At 38.4% G+C, this 20,206-nt stretch overlaps 1 protein-coding gene across 6 annotated transcripts in view; it reads left to right on the top strand.

Annotated features, from left to right (window-relative positions):
- LOC124166959 (tropomyosin Per a 7.0102) overlaps positions 1-20,206 on the top strand; it is a 71,136-nt gene that overhangs the window by 15,457 nt on the left and 35,473 nt on the right. For all 6 annotated transcript variants that reach the window (XM_046544694.1, XM_046544690.1, XM_046544692.1 and 3 more), the window contains exons 2-3: positions 12,769-12,938; positions 16,975-17,100. In XM_046544694.1, coding sequence (XP_046400650.1) covers positions 12,825-12,938; positions 16,975-17,100 — 240 coding nt within the window. In that variant the 5' untranslated portion in view covers positions 12,769-12,824. The remainder of the gene's footprint in view (positions 1-12,768; positions 12,939-16,974; positions 17,101-20,206) is intronic.

Genomic DNA, 20,206 nt, shown 5'->3' with positions numbered 1-20,206 from the left:
CGGGGGAGAATAGTGCCTCGTAAGAGAATATGCGCTGGGAATGAATAAATGGCCTGGAAACTGAAGCGCTTGAGTTGTTGTGTCATTCCGTTTCCTTCCTCTAGCGATGCCGCGAGATTTGTTTTAATCGACCGTTGATCTTACTTCGAGCGTCTTTAATTTGTCGATGCCTAGGTCTTAGCAAATCAATTGGAAATTAAATGTCAACACTATGATAGGCGATACCTGAGGCTAAATTTTGAAAATTTAAGGTAAATCTAGTAAAGACGGTAATTGTTCGAATATCTAGGAATGATTCGTGCGATCAAATGTCATCAGCTTTTATTGGTCCTTTTTTTTAGGTAGGAAGGTTCATCCAACTGTGATTATACACGTGGTTGAAATACATCGCAGGTCGTACACGGTGTTCATCTTAAGTTCGGGGTGTGATATTTTAGGAAATCCCGCAGTGATGCGAGATATACTTGGCATTGCTAGACGAAGGTCTCACCGTACCAGCACTGTGGAAATAATATCTTTTTCCCTTTCTTAAGATTTACAAAAATCAAGTTTCAAGTGAAATGGTGTTAAAAAAAATTTTTTTTTCAAAAATAAGAGAAAAGGGTTTTTATTTTGCTAATAAAAATGCGCATCATACACAAAAAAGTCTCATTATTTCAAGCAAGAGGTTGTTTATTTGGTGAGGGTAGAGCTCTAACATATATTAAGCCCTTTTGCTTATGAATACCGTAGTTTCCGGGGATTTGATATGCTATTTTACCAGGTTCATACGCGATTTAGCTCTAATCCCTACCAGCATAAGTGCGCATACGCAAGAATTTATCAGGAAAACTTTCATCTTTTCTTATTATTCCGTAATATTGATAAACTGATTAAAATCAAATTTGTGAGTCTTTCCTTCAATTTTATGCATTTGAGTGATTTACCGCTTGAATGATACCCCTTAAAATACAATAGCGCTTTCAAAATAGCATTGCGCTTGGTTTATCTGGTAGGAAAAATTACGTTAAGAAAAATATATTCATGAATGAACCTTCATGAATGCATATTTGTGATTGCTATCCGGTGTTCCAATAGCCAAGGTTTGTGATAGGTGAAAGTTAGATTTCTTTTAACATGAGGATGAGGATGGGTGAATTCATTATGCAAATTGTCTCACTTTGTCGTGTTTTCACATCCTGAAAATGACTCATTCACCCGTAATTGAAATATTTCTTTTGATGGGGGCCATCCTTTTAAACAACTTACAGGAAAGGTATTATCTCTAGATCTCTAGAATGCTCCGTCTACGTTGGGTGAATAACGTCATGGATTCCGAGATCGCCTTACGAAAAAACTTTTTTCGGAACCAGTCCCGACGAGATTCGCTGTTAAATGTTACTTATTTGGAGAATCTTTAATAAGTTATTCCGAGCAGGTGTTCTGCGTTCGTCCACTTGGGTATCCGACTCGTAAGGCGACCATTTAGAGGAACAACCACCGACTGTGCTCTCGTAATTGTAGCGATGGATACGTCTGGGCTGGAAACAACCTTGTCTGTCTCATAAATGCTGCAGGGAAGAGGTGATCTCCGTAAACATGCGCCTCGTGTTCAGGAAATCGCGATTCGGGATCGGATTTGTAATAAATTTACAATTTAGAGTAGTGGGTAGTTGCGTGTACGCATCAGCATCCTAAAACCTTGTTTACATTTACTGATGAGGAAGGTTGTGGTTTTAAAACGCACCGCTCCGACCCTTGACTTTAAATGCATTCATTATGTTGATTAGGAAGTGATTCATATAATTTACGTTTGAAAGTGGAAAAATTATCTGTTTGCGTTTAGAAAAAAATCGAGTGGATATTGTGGAGGCACTGAGAATTCAGTATTGGGAAGGGAGATCAGAACTGCTGGATAAATTGAATTTGATTTCAGCGAGGTCGTATTCAAATTGACCATTTGAATTGAAACTATTCATTTGTGTTCGAGAACTAGCGTCAGCTAGAATTGATTAGCTCAGACTTCGACCCTGTGAACAAAGTATTTAATTATTTAACTGCTCTGTGCCAAGGCTTGCTATCCTGATGGGTTTTAAATTGTCGAATAAAAATTAATTATAATAATTGAGGTGCTATTTAGTGTGATGATTATCATATCCTAAAAGCAAACGCCCGACCCAGTCTCTGATTTTTAATACTGAGCAATATTTCGGTAGAATTCATCATGATTGGTCCAAGAAATAATTTACAATCGTCCTCAGGAATGCAATTCGGTTTTGAAAAAATGGAAAACGTCCTGTCGTGACTGATGCTTTGTTCATATGGTTGCGTGTGCTGTCGAGTCTACCATTTGAAGAAATCTTTCCTCAGAAATATGAATCTGTCTTTCGTTTTATTGGCCGCATCAAGGGTCTAACCGCGAGCGCAGTGACATCCAGGTATATCAATCTTGAAACCCAACTCGGAGATGCTTCCTTCTTGAAAATTATCACATGACTGAGCGATCGGAATTTGAAATGGAACGTTCTGTGACCAACCGTCAAGCTACCATTCTCTGTATCGCGAGTGGAGCGTTTGGAAATGCATTTTCTTGAATTTCGTTCGGTCGGGTAAGTTTTTCACTTTCTCTATTGAAAATTATGGGTTCGAATCCCTCGACGCATAGTTTCGCTCTCCAATGGTATTGTTATTTGTAAATGCGATTTAATTACTAGAGAGGAGTCTTAAACTCAATGAACTGCCTGTAAAATAGCGCGAAATATTTATCTGTTGCGTGAAATATGGAGTTGGATGAGGTTTATTTTTTCAACCAAAAGAATTTTTTTAAACTAATGTAATCCAGGTGATATTGTGTGGAAAGTAATTATAACCTAAAAATCACGAGGTGGGTAAATACCACATGTAAAAAAATTTCTGAAAACCTGAATACGCCTTCGGTAAATACTCCAGTAAGCAAAACCTGGATCTAAATAAAAATTCGGAACAGAATTTTTCAATGTTGTGATGTAACATCGAAACTTGCGTAAACTTTGCATCGATTGTATTGTAGAGTATCCAGGATAATATGTGGATATTTTGTGCCTCAAATCGCTAATATCTAAGAATTTTCTCATCGGGAGCGTTCTCATGAATGAAAAACATAATCATACCTATACATAGTGATCTAAATTCTATTATTTAAAACGTGAATGGAATTGTATGAATAAACTTCGAGCAGAGTGTCAAAAATTTGCTGTTACTAAATGCTATTTTGGCTTACTTTAAATAGAACCTTTTCGGTATAATAGGCGGTTATATACTCATTAATATTTAATAGCCATCGCTGCTAAAATTCTATTGTTTCAGTATTTGATTACTCAATATACCGTATTGAAATGGACGTCTGTCAATGAATTTTTAACATTGACATTCCACCAGAAAAATCACCAGATGCGGCTTTAAAAATCCTCCTAGTTATTGTCTTCCGCTATCTGGCTGCGTGCCTGACTAAAAGTCAACATCCATCGCTACTCAACCACAATCGACGACCACCGTTACATTATTCCATTGTTCAGTGTCCATCATCGACATTGGCGTCAATCGATAAATTTGAAGCATTGGAATTCCGTCGCAAAAATCGCCAGATGGCCGTCCTGTGGAGTCTGGAGCTGAGATTGCCTGCTTAGCTCCACCGTCACCGGCGCAGTCTGAGCAAGGCCTCGCGAGCAATTTCGTCGTCGCGAGGAAGGAGTCGCATGAGAGAGAGAGAGGGGGGAAGGAGGAGGTGGATTGAATTAAAAAAAAGAACGAGAGAGAGAACGCCCTTCTCCCCCTCCCCCCTGTAGCCCGATTCTCGATTCTGTAAAAGGCCATTCCTTATTTGGCGCCCGCTATCCATAGTCGAGCTTCGCTCGTGACGCGGGCGAAACGGGGGGGAATTGACTGCGCAAGTGATTCTGTTTTGGTTTTCTGCCGAGCGGGGGAGACACTTATTCGCTGGTTTAGAATCCTCCGCCCGACCGGCGTGGAGTCCTCGCTTGCTGGGCAGGAGGCGGCTCTATGATTCACTGTTTGGAGGAGACGAGGTCGTAGTATGTAAACCTCAATGCACTCACGCGCTGCGGCAGGGCGTTCGTGCCGCAGACGCTGGATCAAAGTCCGTGCACGAACGTGACTTGGGGCGTAAAAATAAATACCTCAAACACCAGCGGGAAAAATGCGAGGACGCGCAAGCATCCGTCTCAGAAAGATGCCCCACAATGTTTCAGTTGAACTTTCTTACTTATGAAAGCATTCGGTAAATTCATAGTGCCATCATCATCAAGAGTCAGATTTCGCAGATATTAATTGTTTTAGTTTTGGAGGTATTAATTCTTACTTTAAATGACTGTAAGAGATACACTTCAGTAAGTCTTTCACTGAGTCAATCTGCAAGCAGCTCCACCCAATTTTATTTAACAATAAGATTGGTTAGACGCAGTTCTCCATTCCTCTCTGCTATCCTTTTCATAGAGGCGTGGTTCTTCACTTTTTCTCCCTTAACAAACTGCCCTATGTAACTCATTCGAGCCGTCTCTTGCCCTTCTTCCCGCCCACCTGTTCTTTGACGATTGTCTTCATCAGACATTCAAGCATCATGATGTGGCTAGGTTGTCCCTACTTCTTCTTAGGGTTTTTAGGAGACTGCTCTTTTCTTCCACTCTTAATTAGCTCTTCCTAATTACTTGCTCGCCCAATCCATTCTATGTTCATTCATATTGTATGGAGTAATAGAGAAATACAAATTACTCTATGTCGTTACTTGAAATACTTAGTAAAAACCAAAGACTCAGAGAAATTAAAAAAATATTTAAAACTATTGTCTAGGTTTGGCATATAATAACTGCATCTGCTTAAAGTTCAATGTTTATTGCTAAAATGATGTTAAATGTATTTCCAGGCGTTTCGTTTTTTTAATTTTTTACCAGATTTTTCCCGGGGGGAGGAAGTGCCACTCCAGGATATTCCATCCCCCCCAAGGCAAATTCCTTATTACGACACTGCTATTTCAAGTTACTGTTCGGTTTCCATATTAAGTGATCCCAAAATCATTGGTTGAAGCTCATCGGTGACTTTTTATGGGGATCAAGAACCAGGGGCACAGCTAGGAATTAAGGCTAGGGGGGGTTTTAGGCGCAACTAGACCTGGGTGGTGTGGTATACCCGCCAGGATAAGCGGGAGGTGCGGGGGGCCTCCCCCAGAATTTTTTTAAAGATAAATGGTTCAAAATGGTGACTTTGATGGCTTTCTGAGGGACATTTTATTAATCCTTACCCTCTTCTATACGTATATTAATCAAATGGGGTAAAATGGATTAAACTTAAAAGTTTCTCTGAGCTCTGGGGAGCGTTTTTTATCCCCCAAACCTCCCCCCCTCGCTGCGCCACTGTCAAGAACTATTTAATATATTATTTTTTAAATTGTCTGGTCCTAGCCTTGTGTGGGACTTTTCTTCCACGTTATTCCTACCGGTCCACTTACAAATCACCGTTTATCCCCTCCCATCCAACCGTCTGTTGCTCTTTGGGCTCCGTCCTTGGCCTGAGACTGTCTGCGGCGCCTCCTTTGGGGCTTCCCCATTTCAATGTTTTCTTTTATTTAAGATTTGTTGATGAGGCATGCTATTCATGTGACCTAGTTCATCGTACCACTTTCCTTCCATTCAAGCGCATTTTCTGTTTTACGTTCTCGAGCTTCATATATGCCCGTCTAAAGGCCTGGTTACACGGTACGTTAACACATACAAGTTAATGTACGTTTGCGTAAATGATTTTGGTGGACAGGAACGGAACATGTACGAATGCATGAACCAAATTAGAACAGGTTCTATTTTATGTGCATGCATTCACACAAGTTGGGTGGTTACACGGTGCATTTTGGCGTTCATTCTCGCCTTCATACATTCAGACATTAACCCGTACGTGTTAATGCATCGTGTAACCAGGCCTTAATACTCTGAGCGCCACGTCTTGGTCATTTGGTAGCATTTGAGCATTTCGCTATATTCATTACTCTAACTTTAAGGCTTAATGCGTGAACTTAATAAAATACAAAGGAAATTCGCAGGATACGCTAAAAACTGCAACGGGCTTACAGAAAGCGTCACAGCGTTGTTAAACGAATTAGGCCGGGAATTGCTATACTCGGAAGCTGCGCATTTGGCTGAGGTTGCTTGAGCAATTGAGAATAGATATCTTTAAGATCGATTCGGAGAACATCATATAAGAACCCCACTATATTTCCAGGTCCGACAGAAACGATAAATTAAGAGAGATATTTTGTGGATTCATTTTTGGTATGGGAATTCTTTTTTCGCCCGAACAATGAAGGATGTCAGGCATAATTTATTTACAGCATTTTCTTTTAATTTTTAATCAGCTGGTGTCCCAACTGTGGGGGTGGAGATGTGATCACATTTTTCTGTAATCAAGGCTTATTTGAATTTATAAAAGGATTGATGCCTTATATTTAAACTTTAATTCCTTTGTAAACACACTACTTATATCTGAAGCGTCAGTATAATGGCATGTAGTTGGAAAGGTGGGAGCGTTGTACCCTTATGGGAAGAGTCTGTGGAATATTATCGTAAGGTCGTGGGTTAAAATCCAGGGCAAAGCCTTCGGTAATCCCCAAATAATAACATGCTCGAAGTGCGAGGTGGCTGATAACAAGGAATTGGTTGAATGTGTGATATACACTCGTCTATGACTTAGTATGAGGTTAGCTCTACCCTCACCTATCAAAGTCTACCTTCGGGTTGAAACACGTCTGTCTATGAGATACCGTGTAAGCTACCACGAGGGCGTGTGGCACGGGTTGATTCCACACCAGACATGCAGAAATGATCCTTGCCTTATTCAGAGACGCGCTCACTTGCTGGACACAGACCAAGCACACAGGGCAACGACTCACGGTTAGACCAGAAACTACGAGTAGAAGAGTGCTAAGGGCAAGAACATGCTATCACACGAATAAAACTCCTAGTTACTAATAGGAAAGGCAAAGTTAGCGTAATAAGTGATTCATTCACGAGTTGTAACAAGCTAAGAAATGCATGCAGAAAGCTAGGAATTACTATTGTAGTAAGTTAATAACTATACTGCCAAATTTTATTGTACATAGTCTGAGTCAAGCTATTCTATGCGCTACTTGGTGAGAGTGAGGGAGATGGTACGGTTTTAGGGCCTTCTTGCGATCCTCAGGTCGTGGTTTGCCGACCTCCGATATATAACTGACCGTAAAGCAAATTGAATTTGAAAACGGTGAGAAAGGGGTTTTTAGTCCGCATATCGCCTTAGGGTATCGCGGTGATCACGAACTGACTCTCAATGGAAATATATCTTGTCACGTACACCTCTTGCACCCATGAATCAATCTTCTTTTTTTTTCAATTAGAAGGCGCGCCCCCTCCGTAACATATGTGCGTTATGTGGGTCAATGTTCATCTAATTGCTCTCCTTATGAAGATGAAAGGGAAAAAAGACCGACTCCATTCAATACGATCCGCGCTGCGGTATCAACTTTCGCTTTCTCCCGGGAGAAGGGGGCGATAGGCCGGCAAGACCTCAAGCCCTCGATATACTTGCTTGGCGAAAGTGAAAATTCTATTGTTCCATCAAGTTCTCACGGGTGAGCAACTTATTCTTTCAGTGTGTGTGTCCCATACCTGCCTTGAGGCGCGTGGGGGAGTTAGCGAAGACTTGGACAATGGGCGGGGAAGGACATCCAGACGACCTTGAAATAAGAACCCCTCCAGGCGTCTGCTGTCGCCGCCGAGACAAAAAGTCATTGACCCTGAAGGGTTGCTCCGGGCCGACCAAGGGTCGTATTTAGTTTAGACTTAGCGCAGCGGAGACGCAGAACTTACCCGAACGCGATATTCTACATTCCGCCTCATTCAATAATCTTGTTTGAAACTTACGAGATTCTCGCGCCTGAGTTAGGCAATATTCATGGCTCATAATTTTATAGACCTAAAAGAATGAGTTTATTGGTATTTTCGAGTTCATTATATTATTATTTCGAGTTTGTTATTATTTTCGAGTTATATTGGTGGTTTCGATTAACCTGGATAGCGACAGAATTCCACGATAAGATAAGAATTTTGTGTATCGGTGGTAAGGCTCAACTGCTCTTTTTCTAGGGCTGATGTTGGATCTGTTGAAAATATTTATCGATAAAGGATAATCGTTCGATTTTCAATAATTATTCAATCAATAATCTATACCATGGGCTAGTAAACCGCGGGCCGCATACAATTTCTAAATCAATATCATGCGGCTCGCACGAATTTCAACTTTTAGTTATTTTTTTAATTTAGATCATTTGAATGCTTGTTTCGTGAGTGTAATGTTTAAATTTAATACATCGTTGTGTATTATAAATAATAAAAGTATTTAAAATCGTCATCCGTATGCTGATTTAAACATACAGCCCTCAGGCTTGAAAATAACGCTGACCCTTGGGCTACCGACCAAACCATTCAAATGAAATTCCATATGGATTATCTGAAGATACCAACACATCGGATCATAATCCATCCTACGTGGTATCTGCCGGGGGCCACGAATGCTTGTCCATCTTTATCTTTTGTGAATCAAACCGAAAATGGGATTATATCGTCTCAAGTCTTGCCCGATTAACTTCCCGGAATCTTTTTTTACGGCCGTCATGGATAGTGGCGCAGGATATCCAGCCCGCACATGTCGTCCATGGCGAGAGAGTATAATTCAATTTTTTACGTCCTTCAGCTACGTCTGCCAGGCTTAATTTTATGATTTTCCGGCCACCGGTCCGGATGCTACGAGGCCGCCTCTTCTGGTCCAAAGAACCTCCGAGGAAACTGACTACGAGAATGACTGATGGTTGAATTCCCATTCAAACTCTCTTATCCGTTAGAAAGTAAGAATCTTTGGCTTGAATAACACAATGCTCATATGTAAATTTCGATATGGAGGTAAGAATCGATATAATACCATTACGTAACTTTTTTCGATTATTTTTATTGCATTCACTGTTTGTTTTTCGGAGAGGCACAATAAAGCCATCATAATACGTTTTCTATCGGTTACATTTAATTTAAGCGTCATGGGTTATGAATTGGAAAAAATTATTGGTAATTCCCCATATTCGGAAGCTGAAGTGACAAATACATTGTAATTATACGATGGTGCAGCTGGGTCCAGATTATTCAGTCAGCATGCCTAATGCCTTAGAAAACTCCGTAAATAACTCACTTAATGTACCGTGCAGGGTTGCTGTGATGATTTTATTACATTAGAACTCTATGTATGAAAGATCTATGAATAAAAATTGAACTTCTTTATACATCCAGGCCGCGCTTTAAGATCAGAAATGGGACGATTTGGTCGCGTTCAAGTCGGTGTCCAAAAAGTAAGAGACTGAAAATCTTATGGAACATATATGGAAACGTCAACGAAGTCAATTCTATAGCAAGGAATTTGTTCTTTCTCTCGAAAGAATAAAAAAACTTCATCGAGAAAAAATTCCTAACATAATCTTCTTATTATCTCATGAAAATTCATCGTTCCAAAGTAGCTGCTATATTGGAAGATATGCTGAAAAAAAAATCACTCCCGTACAATCACCATAAAACTCCATATATGTTTCGGGCTAGTTACGCGAATAATTTCTCTTCAGCGACAATAGCGACGACAGATGAAGCTTTAAGGGCCCAGTCCTGATTATTCTAAGTCCGTGGTCGTGTTCAATAGTTAGAAATTGAAAATTACTTTACGCATTAGATTTTGAGTTTTTTTGTTTGAGGCTACAGATTATATTGTGGTAATTCAAGCCAGTGGCGTGACTATGGGGGATGAGGGAATGTATCCCCCCCATAGCCTCAAAGAAATCAAAACATTATTTGAAAATCTTGTCTGGATTTGATGTATAATAACTGCATCTGCTAAAAGTTAAATTATAAGTGCCAAAATGATGTAAAATGAATTTTCAGGCATGTTATTTTACAAAAATTTTCCTGAAATCCCCGTTTCCTGGGAAGGTAGACCCCACTGACTCCCTCATCCCCCCTAAAGCCCCCATATCCCCCCCAAAGCTCCCTCAACCCCCCCTAAAGCATATTCCTAGTTACGCCACGGATTCAAGTGATGATATCTCGTCAACGTAGGCTGGAACTTCTCATCTTCTTCTCACCTTCTTGGTTCTTTGAGTCCTTAAACCTTTTGGAGCAGATTTAGTTATTTTCGAGTCAGTGGTTTCAATTTTCCTCCCCATCTGTCTTCCGTACGCTTTGTTTGCTCTTTCACTCAAGCCTATCATTTCCCAAATGCGGAAGTTTTTTGTGACAGATTGTGAACTGGTTCCTGCTGGACAAACTTGATTAGCATTTTGATGAAACTTCCTGTCGAGTTCTATTGACCTCTTGTCGTCCACCGCCCTTCCACAGCATGTTGCTGTGCGGCGTAGGCTTCAGCTTCAGGATATGGGAAATTTCTTTACGGTATTTTCACGAGTGAATCCTTGAATTTTACCCGAAGCGAAAGCCTTCTTTTATTTATGAATAAGCCGATGTTCTTGTGGCATGGAACCTGTTTGAGTTTCCCGGAACTAATTACATTAATTGCTGGTTTCAATACCGATTATGACTTTCCGAGAGAGCTAGAATCACTCACAGGTATGTCGCTACCATTTGGTATTGATAAACGTATTTGGCTCTATAATAATTTTTCTGCAGCTATTTACGTTGGAATTATATTTTTAAGCAAAAAGTCATCATCATCATCACCACTGGTCAACAATCGTAAGATTGGTTTGACAAAGCTATCCAATCAATTTTCCTATCAGCTAATCTTTTCAAGCCATCGTATTTCTTCTCTATCTCATACTTCTTTATCAGTTCCATGAATTATATTCGCAGTCTTCCTTTTCCGTTCTTGTCATCTACTTGTCCCTCAACGATTGCCCCCATCAGTCCATCATCTACATCTACATAATACCCTGCGAGCCACCTCTTGGGTGTTTGGCAGGGGGTGACCAATCACCAACATGCAGCATGCAAGAGGACCGCCACATGCACACCGCACGGTCACAGAAACATTACGCACACCAGAAAAACATACATGCTTATTCATAAAAAATTGCTAATGGTTAGTAATTCCTAGTGCAAATACTAGAGCTATGAAAAAACATGCATTGAGTGATCCTAGCGAGCGACGCCATTAATCCTATCAATTGAGACAACGTTGCTATCCTTAATAGTACGAGGGAAGAATGACATTTTAAATCTCTCTGTTTTGCAGTTTTGCATTTCTTTTATTTTATTCTCATGATCACGTCTACTATAGTACGATGTTAAACGAAGGATATGATTCATGTCGTCTGAGAAAATATCTTCTTCGAATTTCATTTCATATCATGTCTCAAGACATTTACGAAAAGGTTGCTTCGTCTTCTTTGCAAGATTTTCACAAGATCTCTCTCCTGCTCTTCTTAAGACTTCCTCATTACCTACTCGGTCAATCCATTTGATCCTCATCGTTCTTCCGTAGCACCACATTTTTAAGGCATCCGCCCTTGATTACTCCGCTGCTTTCGTTGTCCATGACTCACTTCCGTTGAGAAGCTTACTCAAAATATAAGTTCTTACATATTCTTTCCTTACTTCTTCGCTTAAATTACCAGCTATAGGATGCATTTGCGGTATTCTTAGATACAACTCATACTTACCCGTGTAATAATTTTTCTGTCGTGATTTTTATGGGGAGATTACATATTTTAAAAAAAGTTACATTTTCGCTATTTTTACTCAGTAACCTCCAATTTTTCTGCATGAACTTTTATTTTATTACTTAAAATTTTAAATGATTATAGCTCAACTTTCCATCAACTAATGTTTGTAATTGAGAATCCTCGAAGCTCCGTCAAATCTTTGCTGTATGTGTGGAATATTATCGCAGTATTTTTGACACGGGACGAGAATCCTAATGTCATAATGCAGAATTGAGCAAAAAGCATCAGTACATTGTGGCAGGGGTCAAGCATTTAAAACACAAAGTGCATGTATGCTTTCTATCCCACTCGCTGCAAAGGGCTCTTCTTACGTGAAGAGGTTAATTGTAATTTTCAGGGGAATTTTGAATGCTTCGTTCCGATTCGTTTCGTTTCCGATGTTCCGATTTTTCACGTACAGTTTGTCTTTCGATAATTATCTTGGGTGGAATTAAAAAGCTTCCGAAGTTGCTAATAGATTGTGGGGTTTTAGACATTCATGGAAATTCTTGGACATTCTTGGGCATTCATGGAAAATGCTTTGCATAAATATGGATTCGTTTGTTACAATTTTTATTTTTATCTGCCACAATTTCATTCTCTTTTCTTTTCGGTTGACACCATTGATATTAAGTGATACTTAAACCGAATGAAATGATTTAAATAAAAATCCAGGGATTCCTGCAAATAGTATGGGCAACGCAATTGAGATCGTAACAATATTGTTATAGTGCTTATTTAAATTTCACGTCCTCTCTTCGATATATTTCATCCTCCTAAAAAATGAACGGCATTATTTGATATTATGCAATTATACCAATAGGGACATTTGGAGGAAAAATTGCTGCATCAACTCCGTCCTATGCTACAGTATACCTTGATGGTTTTTGAATTGATATTTCTTTGAGAGATCTTCTCAGTGTTATCTAATTCTAATGAAATGAAAAGTTCATGTTATAATTTTGCTATGATTGATGTTCATTGTAATAATGCTCTTGTCTTTTTTCCTTGTGTATTTCCAGAATCCCCCCGAATCCGTCCATTTTTCCCCTGAGTGTGACGCACACAAGCCGCCGCCATGGACGCAATCAAGAAGAAGATGCAGGCGATGAAGCTGGAGAAGGACAACGCGATGGACCGCGCCCTTCTCTGCGAACAGCAAGCTCGCGACGCCAACCTCAGAGCCGAGAAGGTGATTACCATTCCCTCCCATCCCGCAATTCATCTAAATAAATGCTTTTTACGATGATATTTTTTTCATCTATTTTCCCGAGGTCGGCAATGATATAATTATTCGACCTGAAGCGAACTATATTTTTCTTAGCAAATATGATACGAATTTTAAGAGTTTTTGATATTCATTTGGGAATAAGTTTTATATCTGTCTTCAGTATTCTTCGATGCTATAAAAAAGCTATTAGCAAAATTGTTGGTTAGAAACTCTATTTCTATAAACGTTTCGAGCTCCGAATCGGGGGCAGTCTGGAGTTTCTAACCCGGAGGGAATCGTGGTAGAAGTTTACCAGCATAATTCGCCGAGAAAGCATCAAATATTTTTTTCAACAATAAAAAATGTCGTATATTTGTAAGAACTTTTATTTGAACTCAATACTTGAAATACTATTGACGAATTCAAAGTGTTTTCTAAAATTAATGTCATATACTCCTACGGAGTGAAGCTTTAAACTATTAGTTATAGATTTGAGATTTACAATCATAAAAATATAATTCGCCAGCCTCAGAGCAGAATATATTTAACACATACCCTCCCTTCCATTTATTCACTGCTACCGGTTTTTAAGATAGTAGTACGTTGCAGTAGTAGTTTCCTGAGCTTAGTGTATTAATAGTCCACTTTTCTTTCTAAATTACCCATTATTTCACAACTTTAAACCGAATTTGAAAGAAATATAAAAATGGCTTAGCAGCTTACGCGTGGAATTTTATTTGAACAATACTAATGATCTTTAATGTCCTAGAAAACTTTTGACTTATTGTTTTTAAGTTTATGCAGTAATCAGGAGGGTTATTTGCGTTATCTTTATATGGAGAGTTTTATTTAAAACCAGTAGGGAAACTCTTATTTCAAATTGAGGTAGCACCGGGCGAGGAAGCATTAAAATATTTTCGCGGTGAAGTACAAAGTTGTCTTTTTGATAGGATATAAGAGTTAACAGACTACAAAAATTAAAATCAGGCACGGTCTGTCGCTGAAAATCAAAGCTCCATAGACGAAGGATGAAAATATAAGTATCTTCAATTTCTTGCGTAATACACCTTTCATAATTGTGCTTAAGCTAATGGAAGTTCATAATGTCCGTGTTAAAGTAACAGTACACTTTCACTCTTTGTTTTTCAGGGGCATGCTTGTCGATAGGTAATATGTCTGTTTACAGCCCGTTTTGTATTAATTGATTCAAAGGGCAAAGACACCAATTCGAGCGTTGACTGCTGAAATTATCATTCTAGTTAGTTAGCGAGGTATGAATTAAAATGTCAGGAAGGATGTATTCCTACACGCCCTTATTTTGCCATCTCTGTGTTTAAAGACGGAGGAATTTGGATCAATTGCCACCTTTCCGTTCTTTTAACGAGGGGACACTAAATGGAGGTGTTTATAACCTTCTTCTCCGCCCTTTCGTTTGCTCGGTAAATCATTATTATTCGTCATGGCCATCAGCCACGCGTTTCCAATAAGCGGCCGTGATAAATTTAATTTTTGTCCAGGCAACTTGTAGACTCGTGTTTTTGCCTTCTCATGTTCACAACTACCTCTAAAACTTCATTTTTTAACGCAAAAGACAACTTTGTGCTTCTCCGCACTAAAATTTTAATGTTACGCTTTGCGTGACCGGAAGTCATCGTACTGTGTAAAATATTCTAAAAAGAAGAGAGCTTCAGGATTCAATTGTCTGGATGCATAAAATCCGACATAAGTATTTTAGTCGACAGAGGGTGGAAAATTACCAGGCCCAATCGGGGCCTACTGAATACTGGGATTAGAATTCTGAAGTCTTACTTTTAGTTACATAGTGCTTCGTAGCCCTAATTTTCTTGTACTTATCTCCTCTTTATTGGCCTCAATGTGGCAGTAGAGTGTGTAGTTAAATTTTTTTGGATGTATCTTTCTTGGGAAATTTTATCCTACAGCCAAATTGTTCTCCCCTATCAAACTATCAGAGTGTTTAGTTGAATAAATACTTGTTAAATTTGATCAAGTTCACGGAGATTATGTTCATTAAATAAAACAAATTGATGATGCCGTTTTACACGGGGCACGGAATTGCGCAGGTTAGAGCTGCATTAATTTCTAAAATGGCGTGGAATTGCGCGAATGCATGAACGAAATTAGAACAGGGGCTATTTTGCCGTCTCGCATCCACGCATTCTCGCATGTGTTCTAGCAATTCACCACTTTACACGACGCAATTTTGATTGCGCCTTCGTACGTACGTCAGATTGCGCAATTCCGTGTACCGTGTAAAACGGCCTATAGAAAAAATAAAATGAAAGTCTTAAAGGATTTTTTCCCTAAAACTTGAGCTTCATATGGTCTGATAAGTAAATATGTAGTTTTCTGGTACTGAAACCTTAATTAATATGGGAATTTAGAATTTGCTGAGGTACATAGAGTAAAGCCTTAATATTCACCTGGATCTCAAATATGGGGAAGTGTCTTCTCCTCTACATTGCAAATTGGAATACAATAACGTTCGATGTAAGCAAATATAACGTTAAGGAACAATAACAAGGCAAAATAAGACCTATTGGGTGGCATTGATTCGTTATTGTAAGGGGTGAAGGTTGTGGCTGAGTTCTCTTTGAACACTGACGAGATAATCCCGAAATGGCATCCTCTTCTCATCAACCCTCATTATAATTCCATGGCGCTTGCGATGCATGACGTGGGGAAAATTTTAAAGGGGCTCATTATTCCTCGTTTATATCCCAGATTTTCCCCGAAACATGTTCTCAGCATATGTTCGCTTAGTCGGTCATAATGACCAATATATACGGAATACGGTCATTTAAAGTTCAAGGAAAAATCCTGGATTTTTTATTCATTAACAGCCAAGTATCTCTAAATGCAGGAAAACCTCAAAAGGTAGGATATAAATTCTTTTACTGAACATCATCAGAAAATTAATCTAATTAATTTTCGATTGTTACCGGAGTCGAACTTAGGTCTTTCATTCGACCTGTATTCTATGAAGCTACCCGAGTTTTTATCGTATTTAAGTATGGCTTGGCAAATGTGCTTTGCGAACTCTGAAATTTTGAATGCTTTGTTTACATAATTTCATTCTGTGTATCTATTTTATTTATTTTTTTCGATTTTAACACTTAGGCTGTAGTACTAAGTCTACCCTTTGCCTTGAGAACTATTCACCGAGAAGCATTTGCCTTTCCCATGGGAAATAATATTCATCAGTAGCACATTGGCCCTTGCATCGGCTTGCATAGTCCGCGGTTCGATTCTCGGTACTCGCGATTGCTTTCTCATGGCAGTTAATTTGGTTTCACTACCTCAGATGCAACTGGTTTGAGTGATTAAATGTACATTAATAAGTGATTAAAGTTAACTATGGGTTTTATACCGAGTGTATGATTACTTAAGCATAGAGTTTTAATGTAGCTGTTGAATTTACGGCTTTTATCTGTGATCCATGAAATAGGAAATGAGTAAATATGTAGTTTTCTGGTACTGAAACCTTAATTAAAATGGGAATTTAGAATTTGCTGAGGTATATAGAGTAAAGCCTTAATATTCACCTGGATCTCAAATATGGGGAGGTGTCTACTCCTCCATATTGCAAATTGAAATACAACAACGTTTTATAATAAACTTTGTACATTCCACGTTAATGCATACGCTTTTATTTCCGACTATGGTTCCGACCATGGCCCTTACATACGGACCATGGTTCCGACAATACCATCATATGCCATTACGAAGATAGTTGTAATATTATAATACTGTCAAAATCACGGAAAATTTTCATTTACAATTACAACTTTTCAGCTACAAGGCTGACGTTGATTTTAGGAAGGGCTAATTGTAAGTAGAAGACGTTATTAGAGCGAAGGGTTGCGTGAGAGGGTCACATTATGTGCTTAAATTCATTACGCATCGTTGTGTACCATGGGAAGGGCTTTGGTGTGCTGCGGAGTGTTTGCATTGCTACCGCTTCGTCTTGTTCTAAAATGAACGCCCATTCTCCGCACAGGCTGAAGAGGAGGCCCGATCCCTGCAGAAGAAGATCCAGACCATTGAGAACGAGCTCGACCAGACACAGGAACAGCTCATGCAAGTCAACCAGAAGCTTGAGGATAAGGACAAGGCTCTCCAGACCGTGAGTGATGAACTCAAATCTGACTCTTACTTTAGTCAAAATAAAGGAAAAATACAAAATGAGAGAATTTTACGTCGATAATGAAAACGAAAGTTTTCCCCCAATACTGTTGACGTCGAAATAACTCAAGAAATATCACTTTATTCAGCAATTCTTTACTACAAATGATTGATGCAAAGATAAATAAACCTCATACATTTTAGGAGAAGATCTATCGGGGTTTGTACCGGTTTTTTTACCTTACCTTGTCTATTGCTCGCAAAGAAAGCAACATAAACGGCATATCGGGAATTTTGCTTTGTAAAATTTCATTCGTCTATATCCGAAAGTGTTTAACTGAGTAAAAATTTATTCTCAAATTATTTATGTAAATTATTGATAAAATTCTCAAATGAAATTTTACGCTTGAAAATTGTGAGATTTGAGATTATTGGTTCCTTTTTTTCACCGTGAATCTCAGTGACAGAGTTCTCTCGTGAGTCACCTTTATTCACTATTTTTGCCTATAAGAAATTATTTTTGCCTCCATGTATTGTCGCTAGGTTAATGGGATCTTTTTACCCGATGATCTGTTTTACTTAATCCATGAAACGCTTTAACCTGGTGTCGCTGTGATGCGGGCAATCAATCATTAAGAATAAATTCCTCTAGAAAATAGAGGAATTTATTCTAAGATCTGTCCTACTTCGGAATAGATTCCTTCTTAGTATCGGAAGTTGCCATTAAATCACCTCGCTCTGAATGTCCAATATCATATTTATTCGTCAAAGCCGCCCGTCTTTTCCCATCGCAGCGATGAGAAAATTGAAGAATTTTCCATATATTTTAAAATGCTTTTCAGCGGCATTGCGTGCCGTGTGACAGTGACGTAAATTTGGACCCAAATTTCAAATTACAGCTCACTTTTATAAGTATGATAATGAGCGGCGGGATCCAGGGCAACACGTTAATTATTGAAAAATATTTTTTAATATTAATGACGGTGGATGGCAAAAAAAAAACATTAATGCGCGTCTTAAACGAGCGATCGCGCAAGTATATTATCTTCTATTGTGTGCTCGAGTGAGCCTTTTTAGGACAAGATAGGGTTATTTTACTCTCATTTTGGATTTTTTCAGTTGCATGAACTAACTTTATCATCGTGTTATGAAAGAAAACAGCATAGATAGAGTTCAAGAAGTTCTCACAATCAGTAAAATGTATACTGCTTTAAAAAAATGGATGATTTATATTTATAATTTTAAATTGAATTTCAAACCTTCCATTCATTAGTTAGTTTCGCTTATTTTGGCAAAGTTTTAGGTTATTGGATACTCTTATGTGAATTTTAATGAAACTGTGAGGAAAACATTTGCAACTCAGGCGTACACCTTTGGCAATCTTGAATTTCACTTTCTGCCGCCTGTGATCGGATAATATTTCCTTCGTCATGCATGCATTCATTTATTGAAAAGCTGTACCTCAAGTACCGATGACTTGATTCTGTATTGAAAGCAAAGATTCTAATCCCATCATTTAAAGATTGGATGTCCTTTAACTTTCTACGCATGGAAATTCTTGGAATCGATCGAGTCTCTAGAAATTCGGAATTTTTGGAAAAAAATAGTATTTCCTGGAACAGTTAACTTAACCTTTGCGTTAACTGTTTAATTTTATTTAAATATTTTCCTTGATATATTTCCTCACTGTATCCTAAATTACTTTTGATCTTAAATAAATTATTCCATGATTCAACGAAAGTAATTGGTATACTTTATTCCCTGGTCAATTATTGCTATTCAGCTTGATCGTGAGAACGTTTTATCGAATTGAGTACAGCCAAAATGGTTTCATTTGTGAGCGATTTATTCAGCCAATAAATATTTAAAAAAATTAAAGCTTGAATTCTGATGTTCAGTGAAAAAGATTGTTTTGTTTATAAATACAAATTTTATTGTATCTTTATTGCTTAGTTTGAAGTGTATTTTTACCTTACAACCTCATGCACCATTTTATTGGCAGCACTGATCTGATCCAGGTAAGCCTGAATGACATTTTTTGAAGTTTATTTGTCGTATTTTGATTTATTTATAAACCTCGTCATCGTGGCTTATATGGATGCTGGAAGATGGCGTAGACTAAGTTTTTTGTGTACTTTTTTCCTTTTCCCATTTTTTCTTCTACGATTCCAGCAAAGATGTATTTTACTAGAAATGTGTATTTGAGTGTTTCACTTTTATAATGCACAAATATGGTGCTAATTTGGCGGAACCGCCGAATTACGCATGATGGGACTATTTTATCTCTTGAGTCCCTAGAAAGGAATTTATTAAAAATCTAGAGCCATTAGTTCGGCCTCCTAGGCTTTGAGAAATTATAGAGATTAGGCATTTATCTTATTTAGCGCTACTCCTTTGTTGACGAAGTTAGTTCGCTCAATTTTTGATTTGCATGCGTTAGTTTTGTGGGATTTACCGAACGTAATACATTTTGTTCTTATAAAGTTCACTTATAGTTTCAGCACTATTTGTTACCTACTCATGTTCCGCGTCATTGCAAAAGAGGAAATGGATTTTGCAAATTCCAATTGTGATCTTTTTGCATGATCCAGATGCCAATAACAGCTTGAAAATGCGATGTATTAACTGTCTTCACGTAAAGGAAAAGAATTAAATTTTGATTTTGATCGCGCCTCGTGAGAGTAAAAATACTGGTTAAATTGGCTTACAATAAGACTTGGTATTATTTTCTCACCTTAGTTCGTGGGTACTTTTTGACTTGATAGAAATACTAGTTAAACATAAATTAAAATATTCTGTTAGTTTTCTGTTCCAAATTTTTCTCCTCAGTAGTTTTTTTTTTGCCGGAAATTTTAGAATATCAGGTTTAATGCGTGATACCCATCTCTGGTTCAGCTTCATACTTGGGTGGAAGAGCCATATCCACGATACTCGCTAATTCGGTATAATCATGTCCAAAAATACGCCACTCATTCCCCAAGAGGATTATAATCCACGGCAGAGAAGGATTAAGTCACCTTGAAAAGCTTTGACTGTGACCATTACTGTGGGAATGGCGCGAGATAAAATCTTCGCAAGAACGCTTTTTGTCCGCGCAAGGGATGCGT

This window comes from Ischnura elegans, chromosome 10 (genome assembly GCF_921293095.1).
Source record: "Ischnura elegans chromosome 10, ioIscEleg1.1, whole genome shotgun sequence".
NCBI classification, from domain to species: domain Eukaryota; kingdom Metazoa; phylum Arthropoda; class Insecta; order Odonata; family Coenagrionidae; genus Ischnura; species Ischnura elegans.
This window is presented reverse-complemented; position numbering and strand designations above follow the sequence as displayed.